The 12,921-nt window shown below is 43.9% G+C and overlaps 1 protein-coding gene across 1 annotated transcript in view; it reads right to left on the bottom strand.

Moving 5' to 3' along the window:
* The window catches only part of LOC136648438 (complement factor H-related protein 4-like), a 63,559-nt gene that overhangs the window by 27,008 nt on the left and 23,630 nt on the right, over nucleotides 1-12,921 (bottom strand). Inside the window, exons 9-10 of the mRNA XM_066624549.1 lie at nucleotides 12,022-12,198; nucleotides 9,590-9,772 (exon numbers count right to left, since the gene is read on the bottom strand). Of these exons, the coding sequence (XP_066480646.1) occupies nucleotides 9,590-9,772; nucleotides 12,022-12,198 (360 nt within the window). The remainder of the gene's footprint in view (nucleotides 1-9,589; nucleotides 9,773-12,021; nucleotides 12,199-12,921) is intronic.

Below are 12,921 nucleotides of genomic sequence, written 5' to 3' on the forward strand. Positions count from 1 at the left end.
GTTCAAGGGTTACAGTCCCTCAGCAAATAATCTCTTAATGTTAAGATTTCACTCCATTGTAAAAACTATTGTGGTGCAATTAATATTTTGCATTCTCTTAATTCTATGTATATGTTAAGAAAAAAAAAAAAAAGAGGGAGAAAGAGAGAAAAGGGAAGAGGAATTAGCTGTGCAAGTGTTTTGCAGAACCAACTTGAGTCCTCCTTGAAGGAAAAACCCAGGTTCTCTCCAGCTCCCAGGGAATCAAAACAGTTGTGAATAAGAAAAGAAACAAAAGCAAAAGTTGGGAAAAAACCAGATTTGGCTGACTGTAGTGTGTAAAGCTCATGATGTGTTCCAGTTTTCCACTGTCTTAATGGTAAGAAATTGCACTCAATCAGAGGTAGCCCTGGACAACTGGTTTACTTTCTCTGTGGAGAATGTGTTAAAACACCTAACCTTTTGTGCTCAACAAGAATGTAAGCAAAGTCAACACAGTGTCTTTCTGCTACTGTATTTGTACTGTATTTGTATTTTTGTACTGTTATTACCTCTTCTCTAGTTCCTACAGCAAACCAACCAACAAGCAGGCCATGTGCAGAGTTCTGTAATAGCACCAGCCCTTTAAGGTTGAACAGTCCAAGAAAAAGAGAGAGAGAGAGAGAGAGAGAGAGAGAGAGAGAGAAAATGGAATCAAGAGCCACATGGCCTGACCAACGGAACTTTGAGCTAAGAGAAACTGACCAAAGTAAAAGTACCAGACATAGCCAATAGTGGGAGGGGCCAAATCACGCAATTGTATTTCGAGGAGGTTAGATAAAAATACAGGAAGCCCCCTTCCCCAAAAATATGTATTGTTGTTTATTGTCTGTTGTAAATCAATGTCTGTGTGCAGGTTTAAAGCTAGCAAATTGCCTCTATTCCAATATTGCACTCCCTGAAGTGCTATTCTCACAATGTTTTAAGTTTCCTATGTTTAGTAAATTGTTGCATCTTATCTTTGTTTGAGACCAAAGCAACTAAAAGAGTCTGAAGTAGGTGCAGTATCTGAATGTTTGATATCAACAGGAGTGTCTAGATAAAGGAGGGTGAGAAAACAAAGAAAGGACCTAAACATCTAAGATCAAGTTAACTAAAAAGTTGTGGTAACAAGTATCAAAAATAACTTTAATTTATTCCAAGTGCTAATAGCCATGCTGGTTGTGTTTAACTGTTTGAATGTAGGGACACAACTAAATAAGCCGCTGTCACTAACCTGTATTATGTTCCAACAAAATGTCCAGCATTGTGTCTGTGACCACATGAGAAACAGCCCCCCTGGATCAGGCCATAGGCCCATCTGGTCTAGCTTCTTGTATCTCACAGCGGCTCCGCCAGATGCCCCAGGGAGCACACCTAGTGGCAGGAGACTTGCATCCTGGTGCCCTCCCTTGCATCTGACATAGCCCATTTCTAAAATCAGGAGGATGCACATACGCATGATGGCTTGTGGCCCGTGATGGATTTTCCTCCAGAAACTTGTCCGGTCCCCTTTTGAAGGCATCCAGGCCAGATGCCGTCACCACATCCTGTGGCAGGGAGTTCCACAGACCTACCACACACGGAGTGAACAAATATTTTCTTTTGTCTATCCTATCTCTCCCCACACTCAATTTTGAGTGGATGTCCCCTGGTTCTGGTGTTATGTGAGAGTGCACGGAGAGCATCTCTCTGTCCCCTTTGTCCTCCCCATGCATGATTTTGTATGTCTCAATCATGTTCCCCCTTAGGTGTCTCTTTGCTGGGCTAAGGGAGCTCAGGCGCTGTGGCCATTCCTCATAGGGGAGGTGCCCCAGCCCAGCAATCACCTTAGAGATCTTTTGTACCTTTTTCATTTCCAATATCTCCTTATGAGATGTCTCAAATGTGTTCCAACGCAGAGAAAGTGTACCCTGAAATGCACTGCTTAAAAAACCACATTGACCCCTTGAGTATGTGTTTTGCTTTGCTAACTTTTCTTTTCTGCTTTATACTCAGAAATCATGAGTGCTTTACCATTATCATCTGCAGTGAGCTCTAAAACAGGGTCAGTGCAGCTAACTCCAACCAACACATCCACTGGACAAGCTCACACAAGTCCAGCGCTACATGGACCTAACTTCCAACCAATGCTGGTTCAGACCTGAAGACGGTTCCTGCCTGTGCTCCTCTGAACTGAGACAAATGGTGGAGGCAACTTGGCTGTGAAAGAGACCAGACCTCTTTTCCTCAACCTGTGTGCACCCACTGAAAGAAGCAAGGGCAAGATCGAAGATACACCGGTCCCTCGCCATACACCCCCAGATGGAGATTCAACACGGGAGGTACCAACTTGTCAGGTCCCTGACTACACACAACGTTGCCTAGAAGACAGCTGCTGGAAGATGAAGAACACCTTGCTCACCTGATGCTGAAAGATATGTTGGAGTTGGACCTGCTGAAGGGACTCACGGCAGATAAATAATGAGCTGTTATGAGCATGTATGATTTCTTTGGATGAAGTTGTTTTAATGTAGCATTTTTATTTTCTATTCATTCTATTATTTTCCATTATATCTTCAGTTTGTGTTTGCTTTCCTGAATGTAATTCCAGTAACTTCTGTATTTTGTACCAAAACTTTGGATTATGCCTGTATTTCGCATTAATTTAGGTAAACCTCACTTAAAAGTTGCTAGACAGGCTCTGGCACCAAAGAGCTAATATGCATTTTAGCTGACACTGCTGGCCCAGTTTACCTGCATGCTGGGTGATTAAGAGAATTCCCTCCATTCATACCCTGACTTTCACATTTATCTCCAAACATTCTGCCTACATGTAAGCAACCTTTCAATATCCTTAAAAACTAAGAGAGTTTGGCTAGCAAATAGTTACTCTCCTGAGCACCCCAACATAGAGTCACTCTCCAGGGTGTACAGGCTGCTCACAGACCAGACACCCAGACAAGTAGCTATGTTTGCACTTTAAATTCACTCTTTGCCCTTGTGTATTCAGAATGCTCTGTAGAAAGTGAACTAAAACTACACCACCCTGGTATACCTAAAAGTGGTCTGGATTTATGATTCCTAACAAAGTAAAATGTGTGTTGATGTATTTTTTGTTTTGTTCAGCCCAAGTTTACCAAGCTAATTTGACTTTCTGTTTACCTTGTTGTTTATCAGGAGGGAAACCGATAACAATATGCTGAGCTCACAATATAGAAATATCCCAAGATGCCCAGTTCACCCATAAGGCTCTTCTCTGACCAAAAGCCAGCATCTAAAAATCCCTCTTAGAGAACAGGCTAACTGTGGTATGTTCACAAGGGTAAACAGAAAGTCATAAATAAGAGCCATAAACAAATAAAAGGGATGCATAGAGTACCAGATCCTTTGTAATGGATATATCTGTAAACAAATTGCCGATGCGTATCGAATTGCCCTCCTGAACATCCTGAGGATCAAGATGTTGATCTGATAACCAAGCCAAATGTTTGTGGGACTGTTGGTCTGTTATTTTTCCCATGCTTGCCATGGATGTGTTTTGCTCTCTTTGTGTGCTCTTTTGTCCCCCCTCCCCTACCTAGTCTATCCTATAAAACCAGCATCATTGTAATTGTTCACGGTCTCTCCACGTGTGTGTGTTTGTGGAAGGCCCCATTTGCAAACGAGTAAAACGTTAGAAGTCCTTTGAATTCTCCTGTCGCCTGTTTGTTTGCCTCTCCAAAAATCCAAAGAACCGTGTGTGTGTTCATTCGGGAACAAAAGGCTGAGGAAACTTCACAGTCAGGGAATAAGAGGGCAGGTCCTCTCATGGATTAGGAACTGGTTGAGGACCAGAAAACAGAATGGGTGTCAATGGACAACTTTCACAATGGAGAGAGGTGAAAAGCAGAGTGCTCCAAGGATCTGTCATGGGACTGGTTCTTTTTAACCTGTTCATAAATGACCTGGAGGCAGGGCTAAGCAGCGAGGTGGCCAAGTTTGCAGATGACACCAAACTTTTCCAAGTGATGACCAGAAGCAATTGTGAAGAGCTCCAGAAGGATCTCCCCAAACTGGGACAATGGGTAGCAAAATGGCAGATGTGTTTCAATGTAAGTAAATGTAAGGCCATGCACATTGGGGCAAAGAATCAAAACTTTACATATAGGCTAATGGGTTCTGAGCTGTCTGCGACAGATCAGGAGAGAGATCTTGGGGTGGTGGTGGACAGGTCGATGAAAGTGTCAACCCAATGTGCGGTGGCAGTAAAGAAGGTTAATTCCATGCTTGGGATCAAGAAAAGGTATTGAGAACAAAACAGCTAATATTATAATGCCGTTGTACAAATAGAAGGCCACACCTGGAGTATTGTGCCAGTTCTGGTCACCACATCTCAAAAAGGACATAGTGGAAATGGAAAAGGTGCAGAAGAGAGCAACCAAAATATTACTGGGTTGGGGCACCTCCCTTATCAAGAAAGGCTACAGCGTTTGGAGCTCTTCAGTCTAGAAAAGAGGTGTCTGAAAGGGGACATGATTGAAACATACAAAATTATGCAGGGGATGGATAGAGTGGATGATACTCTTTTCCCTCTCAGATATCACCAGAACCAGGGGACATCCACTAAAACTGAGTGTTGGGAGAGTTAGGACAGACATAAGCACCGCAGACATCTGCCTATAATTCGATCCCACAGATAAGTTGAGGGCAGGTTTTGAGCCAACAATCATGGAATTTTCTATGACCCTCCGATAAGTCGGGGATTAAATTTAGGAGGGTATCTGACTATAGTTTTGTCTGATTCTATCCGAGGCCAGATCCAGAAAAATAATCTACCACTAATTGTTACCTAAGAACTGTAGTCTCTAATTTATTAAAAACATAGTAAAAGATCATAAGATACATTTTTATTCTTTTTAAATTCAGGTCTTCACCATCTTTATGTAAACACTATCAGAGTAAGTGCACTGCAAACAACATACCAGTAAAACAGTGGTTCCCAGCCTGGTTTTCATGTACTCCCAGGGACACTCAACAATACCTTTAGGGATACTTGGAAAAAGAATGAAATAATGGTAGAAAAAGGCAGGTCATGCTCCAGAATGCCTTGCAAGACAGGAATGCCTTGCAAGGACCAGCAAGGCAGGAAGGGAGGTAGCTAGTTGGCTGTGAAAGCCCCACCAATAGCTAGTTTTTGGTCATCAATTCATGTATGAACCAGTGAGTGAAAACCAGCACAGTAAAAAAGCTGAAACATAATAAGGAAAGTGATCAATCACCCAGAATTTCTCAGCACACCTCTGGTGCAAAACAATGCAAAGGCAGAGTCTTCTGTTCTTCAAACAGAGAAAAAGAGAAAGTATGTGATGAATAAATGAGGTCTGGGTTTTCATAGAGAGGAGATGAGGGCTTGTATTATTACAAACATTTTGCTAATATGAAGGGTACAATTTATGGAAATGGGCTGCCAAGGGACATGCAAGTGAAAATGGTTGGGAACCACTACAGGAGATCCATGAATCAAATCCACCTTTAAGGTGTCTGGTGTGTTAAGCCAGAAGCTCTACATACAACATACAACTTACAACACATAACTGGGAGTGTGCCATTCAATTCACAGCAGAGAGATGCAGCTGCATATATTTGCAACCCTTTTTACTCAGAAGTAGACCCACTATTTCCATGGGTGTTATTCTTAAGTAATGGTGCACTGAATTGTAGCCTGGGACTTTATTTCAAATGGAAAGGAGGATCCCATCCTGGTGCTGAAAAAAAATACCTCTGCCAAATGCATGCATTTGCAAAAAGGAACAAGGTTCAGCAGCATTTGCAAAAGGGAAAGGAGGAGAATAAAAGGTTAACTTTGGCTGGAATTTCCCAGGAAAGTTACTATAGAAACAAATGATCTCTGCATTGCTTCTAATGAGCCTGCTTTAGTAAGAAAGGAAACTTTTCAGAGTTGAAAGGCTCTGCCCTCTGATTGACCTCTGATTGGAGATAAGGCAAAGTGATAATTGGAGCTTGATTACTTGGCAAAAATTTTATGTACTATAGGCGAGTATCTACAGTAAGTATTTCTTTACCCAGTGTGCAATTAGTCTGTGGAACCCCTTGTCACAGGAAGCGGTGATGGCATCTGGCCTAGATGCCTTTAAAAGGGGATTGGACAAATTTCTGGAGGAAACATCCATCACGTGCTACAAGTCATGGTTGGTATGTGCAAACTCCTGATTTTAGAAATAGGCTACCTCAGAATGCCAAATGCTGGGGAGGGCACCAGGACGCAGGTTGTGTCTTGTTGTCATGTATGCTGCCTGAAGCATTTGGTGGGCCACTGTGAGATACAGGAAACTGGACTAGATGGGCCTATGGTCTGATCCAGTGGGGCTCTTCTTCTTATGTACAGAGAAATTGCCATATACAAGTGGTCTGCGTTACCCATGTATTTGGAACCCATGGATTCAAACTGTACCCTTCAGAGGCAATGGGAGCAGTGCTCAGGTCACATCTGGAGCACATCTGGATGTGTCCCCGGCCTTCAAAAGGCCTTCTGAGGCCTTCACAAGGACAAAAATAATGACTTCTGGTTTTCAGTCAAAAACCGGAAATTGTTATTTTCGACCTTCTAGAGGCCTCAGAAGGCCCTCAGAGGGTCCTCTAGATATGACTGGAGGCATAGCTTTGGTCACGTTTGGAGGATTTTAGGTGCCAAAATCTGCAAACTTCATCATCCATGGGTTTTGGCATCCACAGGGGTTCCGGGAATGGAGCCCCTGCAGATACCGAGGGCCCACCTGTAGTAATATCTTTATTAATACTATGCAGAAAGACACAGCATCTTAAGGAAGTTTAATAAGGATAAGGTCTCACTTTGAGCTTCAGTCATTTCCATGCTTACTTAGGAGTGGAATTTCTGGTAACAGACTCTGATTTAGAATCTAAGGCTACAATTCTATAAACTATACACTTAGGAATAAGCTTTGTTGAACACAATGGGACTTATTTTTTAGTACACATGCATAAGTTGTGCTGTAAATTTGTGTTTTCAGATTGTTACAATTTTAGCAGAATACTTAAGAATCACTAGATCAGGGGTCTCCAAACTTTTTGGCCAGAGGGCCGCATCAAATATCTGGTGCAGTGTTGAGGGCCAGAAAAAAATTTAAATATAAAATTTAAATAAATAGAGGTGGAACTTAGATGAGTGAATTAATGAATGAATGCGCTCATTCATTCAAAATCTCCAGCCATCAGAACACTCTCCAGACGCAACCAGAACACAGCTCTGGTCGTGTTTGGTCATGTGGGCCAGGAGCTTTCAGGGGACAAGAGGGTGGCCACAGGCCAGATAGAGGCTCACTGCGGGCTGCATCTGGCCCCTGGGTCGGGGTTTGGAGAACCATGCACTAGATGGAGAACATTTTTACTCAGTTTGTATCATTCACTCCCCCATTCACACAGATGTAGTTTAAAAAATGTAAGTAGTGGAGCAAAATGGTCATGAAATATTGTATGTCATGTATGAGAGTTTATACAAAGGTTAAATGTATATAAGATAAGCATAATGCATAATGCTTATAAGCATAAGCATATAAGATAAGTCACAACAGCAATAATAGCTGATAACAAAATCTTTCTAGGGTTGCTAAATTGCAGTAATGTGACAGGGTTAGGGGTATGACACAGAAATGATTTTCTTGTAAAAATCTATTGCATGGTGTGCTTGAAATACTAGTTTCTCTCTGAATTCTTCTAAATATGAGCTCATCAGGGTAGGGGCTATACCTGTGTTTCATAAATACCTGCAAATTGCAGGCACTACTAGAAATAATTAATAATTGCTTCTAGTGAATGCATTCTTCATATATTCCACTGGAGTGGGTGTTGGAATTTTGGATGCAATGCTGCCTGCAGGACTCTGGAGGGCAGTGTATGTCCAGACACTTGAGACCTTCTACCTGCCCTTTATGATTTGACGACTTCTATCTTTAATCTTTCCTGATAGTTTTATTTATTTATAACAGCACTATCAATGCACATGATGTTTTACATCAGGAGACAACAGAGGGAGAGGAGCAATGGCAAGGTAAATGGAGAAAGAATATGTTATTGTATTTCATGTGGTACTTAGGCTTAGTAGCAGTAGGGCAGAGTAACTAGGGAGTTGTGTTAACAACTTCATGGAAAACATGAGTTTTGAAAAGGGATTTGGACGCGGTAAGAAAGTAGGCATCACGCAGGGAATCTGGGAAGGAGTTCCAGGCATATGGGTCAGCAAGGGAGGAAAGGTGAAGTGGGCAGCTGGGTGTGGAAGAGCTGGACAAGTAAAGGGATATGTCACAATATGAAAACAGACATAAGAGGGCAGCTTCAGGTGATGGAGGGTTTGAAGATGAGAAGCTTATGCAGGATCCAGGCATGAACAGGAAGGCGGTGCAGGTCTTGAAGCAGCTGCAAGGTGTGGTTGCATCAACAACAGTTATCTTTGAGTGAGTGATCTTTGCTGTAGAGTGCTGGATAGAGGTGAGGGAACTAAGAGCCCAATCCTGGGCTCGGTGTGCCGGCTCACCGCCAGTGCACACTGTTGCAAACGAGCCATAAGGCACGCTTGCGAGGCTTACCACTGGGTGGAGGCTTACCACTGGGTATGGTAAGCGGAGGTGTGGGTGGAGGCAGGGAGGAGGCATTCCAGTGAGGGGAGAGGCAGGCAGAGGGCGGGGAGAGGACAGGGGGAGGCGTGCTGGGGAGAGGGAGCAGGGAGGGAGGGAGAAGGGACCAGTAGAGCAACGCTCCACCAGATCCAGAGCCTTCGGTCAGACTTGGCGCCTGGCACAAAGGCTCTTACCTCACTGCCGACCGTTAGGATGGCAGTGACTCGAGTAGCCCCATTGCAGTACTACTTCCCTTACCCAGGAGAACAAAAGTTCCCTTCTCCTGAGGTGCTGCCCATGGCTGCCTTGGGCCAGTTGGATGCGGCGGCAGCTCAGGATTGGGGTGTAAAGCAGTGCTTCTCAAATTGTGGGTTGGGACCCACTAGGTGGGTCACAAGCCAATTTCAGGTGGGTCCCCATTCATTTCAATATTTTATTTTTAATATATTAGAGAACCACTGGACTAAAGGGAGACGAAAAGGAGACCAGAGAAGAGGAGGCTATGCTAGTTGAGACAAGAGATAACTAGGAGATGAACCAGAGCTTTTGTTGATGGAACAGAGAGGAAGTGTCACTTTTGTGATACTGCAAAGGGGGAAGCAACATTACAGTATTTGCTGATGGACTGAAGATGGGGTGGGGGAAGCATAAGAGAGAGGAACTACAGCAAAAACAAGTAAGTGCCAGTTCAACAGAGCCGATGATGATGTCGTCAATGGATTAGTACAGCAAAAGGGAAATGAGGAGTTTAGGTTCGGACAGATGCTAAGGAAGCATTCAAGTGGAAATGACTGATAGTCACTTGGAGACATGGAATTGGATGAAGACAGTTCTGAGGTGGGTGTTGGAAGCTGGGTGTTGTCAGCCTACACTTATCACACTAGAATATTTGGTTTGGCCTAAATCAAACAATTCCCAATTCGGTCTTTTTTCAGAAGGTGTATAAGTAACATCATTTTCAGCATTATTACACTACTTACGGATGCACTCTGGCTTTGGTGTCCATCCTTCCTCAAGACATTGGGTCTCTCCACGGTCGAGCCCTTTGGGAGTTGTATAGCCACTCTGACAGCCATACGTTGCTGTCTCATGGAGAGCAAAGTCACGATTATGTTGTTGGAAATAACCATTTTGTGGGTGTATAGCTTTACAGGTCACTTTTTCTAATGGAGAAAGAGGATGTTATTTTGTAAGATTTCAGGTACTGTCTTGCTGGACTGAATGAAAGTTCAATATAATCAAGTACTATGTCCTCAACTATAGGTCAGTAAGTGTTGGTTGGTTGGCCACTTTGGAATCTATGACAAGTATATAGGATGACTGTATACAATTATCAGTTACTAAATTATATCAGTCGTGTGCTCATGGCCCCTGGAAACAACAGCTAGTGGGAATCAAGCTTGCTTCTATACACGTAGCCCCAGTTCTGTGTTTGGTGTCATTGAACTGGTTCAGATGAAGTTTTCCCCATCCAACTAGCCCCAGCCAACTGAAGATGTGCATCATTATGACATGTTCAACCTCCCCAAACCACATGCTGTAGAGAAGATTCCAATCCTTTGCACACTTGCCTGGGATTAAGCCCCATTGGCTATAACAGATTCACATTTGAATAGACATACATAGGATTGGGCTGTTAATCTCCATCCCCGCACTCTATAGTAAAGCTTGGGACTGAATGATCAGCAAACTCTGCAGCCAGACCATAACGGCTGGGTCCGGGGTATTTGAAAGACCGCCTCCTTCCCTACAATCCTGCCTGTGCTCTTAGATCATCTGGGGGGCCCTTTTGACATCTCACTAAGAGATGTGAGAGGGGCGGCGGCCAGGAAGAGGCCTTCTTGGTGGTGGCCCCCGAACTGTGGAATACCCTCCCCTTAGAATTGAGAACTGCTTCCTCGTTGCTAACATTTCAGCGTGGACTGAAGACCTTTTTATTTCAAAAAGCTTTTAATTGTTGACAGGCTGGCTGGCGTTCCTGCTTTTTATATGAGAATCCACGGGGTTTGTTTGTTTCTGTGAGATTTTTAATTATTGTAAATTGTTTTAATGATTGTTTTTAATGTTGTATTTTAAATTGTTTGTAAGCCGCCTTTGTGCCCTTTGGGCAAAAAGGTGGGGTATAAATTAATAATAATAATAATAATAATAATAATAATAATAATAATAAGTACATCAAGGGTAGAGTGACTTTTCTAAAGGTGAGCAAAATGACCCCCTCCTCACAAACTTGCCACCTCATTTGAAAGTGGAAAATTAGGCAAGGATGTCACAAATTTGGGAAGGAGGAAGAACATTTTCAAAAAATTTCATCATGCCCTTTTTCCTACAATAGTACCCCTATATTTCTGGGGCATTTAGGGGGAAAATTGGTACCCATCAGTTTAGCCACCAAAAAGACCTCTGTTGCAGTAGCAGAGCTGCTTTTGGTTTTCAAGAAGCCACAGCCACTCTGAAATATCTAGAAAACAGTCACCTCTTCCCCCAGTATGGTCTCCCAAATTTTGGACAGGAGGTGCTGATCCTAATTTTCAGTCCCCCCTGCACCTGTTTCTCTAGTGGCAACTGCTACAAAAGTGCCATAAAGCACTTTCCAGCAGTGTGCTGAGTTGCATGCTGCTGGGATGCTTGTGGGAAGGCTGGACACTTCCTGCACACAATGTCAGTTCTCTTGCTGTCTGCGGGAGCGGGCAAGCCAGCAGGAGAGGCAGGGGGAGGACGTACTGGATGAGGGCATAATGGGCAGGGAGGCTGCAGGAAGGGGTGGGTCCGGTGGGGACCTAGATCCTACCCCTCTGACAACAACCTTCCTGCCCCCTTTCTCTCCTTGGACTTGCACTAGCAAAAACAATAGTGCAAGTCCAAGGAGATCCGTGGCAGAGGCTTATGCAGGGGCAAGAGGATTTAAATTCTCTTTCCTTGCTGAAGCCTCCTGATCCACCCCCACTTCATTTCTGGCACGACGCCCCGTTTTTGATGCATGTCCATTTTTGGCTTGGTTGCACCAGTGGGGGAGGGGAAGGATGAGATTGGGCTGTTATGGAGCCTGGTGATTATCCCCCACAAAAGCTGAGCTTTGAAGAAGAAGCAACCCTGTATGGACAACTGGGATTTCTCCCAGATCTATCTATTGTGTGTGTGTGTGTGTGTGTGTGTGTGTGTGTGTGTGTGTGTGTGTGTGTGCATGTACATGTGCTTGGGGGAGGAAGATATGTATAAATGTGGTGGTTGCAGGATCAATTCCTCTGTCACCTCATCTTATGAATGATCACAGTCCCCACTTCCAAACCATCCTATAACTCTGAGAAGCCTAAATAAATCAATGTGCACCATTATAAAAGCCTAACAGGTCAGATACTTCTAGTTTCTCAGATTATATATTGACAGAGAATGACGCATAAATAAAGCTTACTGGCACATCTCAGGGTGGATGCCCAGCCATCTTTCGTGCACTTGGCTTTTGCTCCTGGAGATGCAGGATAATAGCCCTCATCACAAGAATATGAAATTTCATTTTCTTCTATGAATTTATCCCAAGAGGAATAAATGAGTCTACCATATGGAAAACTACCAGGAGGAATGCATTGTTCTAAAGGCAAAAAAAAAAATTTAAAAAAAATTACTTAGTTAGAGAATACTTTTCTTTCACTGTGTAGAAAATATTAGAAAACAACTTTTAAAATCAGAAATACATCTTATAAATACATAGGTGTATGCCATTTAACGATGGGGATACATTCTCCGATCCCTGTTGTTATGCAATTAGGGGCGCATTCCTACCCCATGCTAGAACAGGCAAGCCAAAAGGCTTGCGCTGTATCCAGAGAGGTATGGGGCCCAAAGCAGCTCACTCAAGGGGAAACTTTTCCTCTTACCTTTGGGTAAGGTGCCCTTGCCCCATGGATCTCCTTGGACTTGCGCCACCTCCTGAGGTGGCGCATGTCCAAGGAGAGCAGAGCAGCTTGACGCTGCTCCAAACTCCCTGGGAACAGGGGTTGGAATCCGGCATAATTGCTGGATCCCTGCCTGCCCGCCCCTGGGGCTGCCCACCACCCAACCTTCCCCCACCCAGGAACACCTCCCTCCCGCCTCCTCCCCACCCCCTAGAGCCTTGCGTCAGCCCAGCCAGGCCTATGCAAGGTTCGCTGCACAAGCAACCACAGAGGCTGGATGCAGCCTCTGTGTGCTGGCGCACCTTTACAGCACATTTGCGACCCTCCTGGACCGGTGCAAGGGACAAGTGCAAGTCCTCGTCTGGATTGCGCCCCAGGTCATTAAGTGAACATTCAATCAATCTATTGCCTTTGTTGTG

This window comes from Tiliqua scincoides, chromosome 4 (assembly GCF_035046505.1).
Source record: "Tiliqua scincoides isolate rTilSci1 chromosome 4, rTilSci1.hap2, whole genome shotgun sequence".
NCBI lineage: Eukaryota > Metazoa > Chordata > Lepidosauria > Squamata > Scincidae > Tiliqua > Tiliqua scincoides.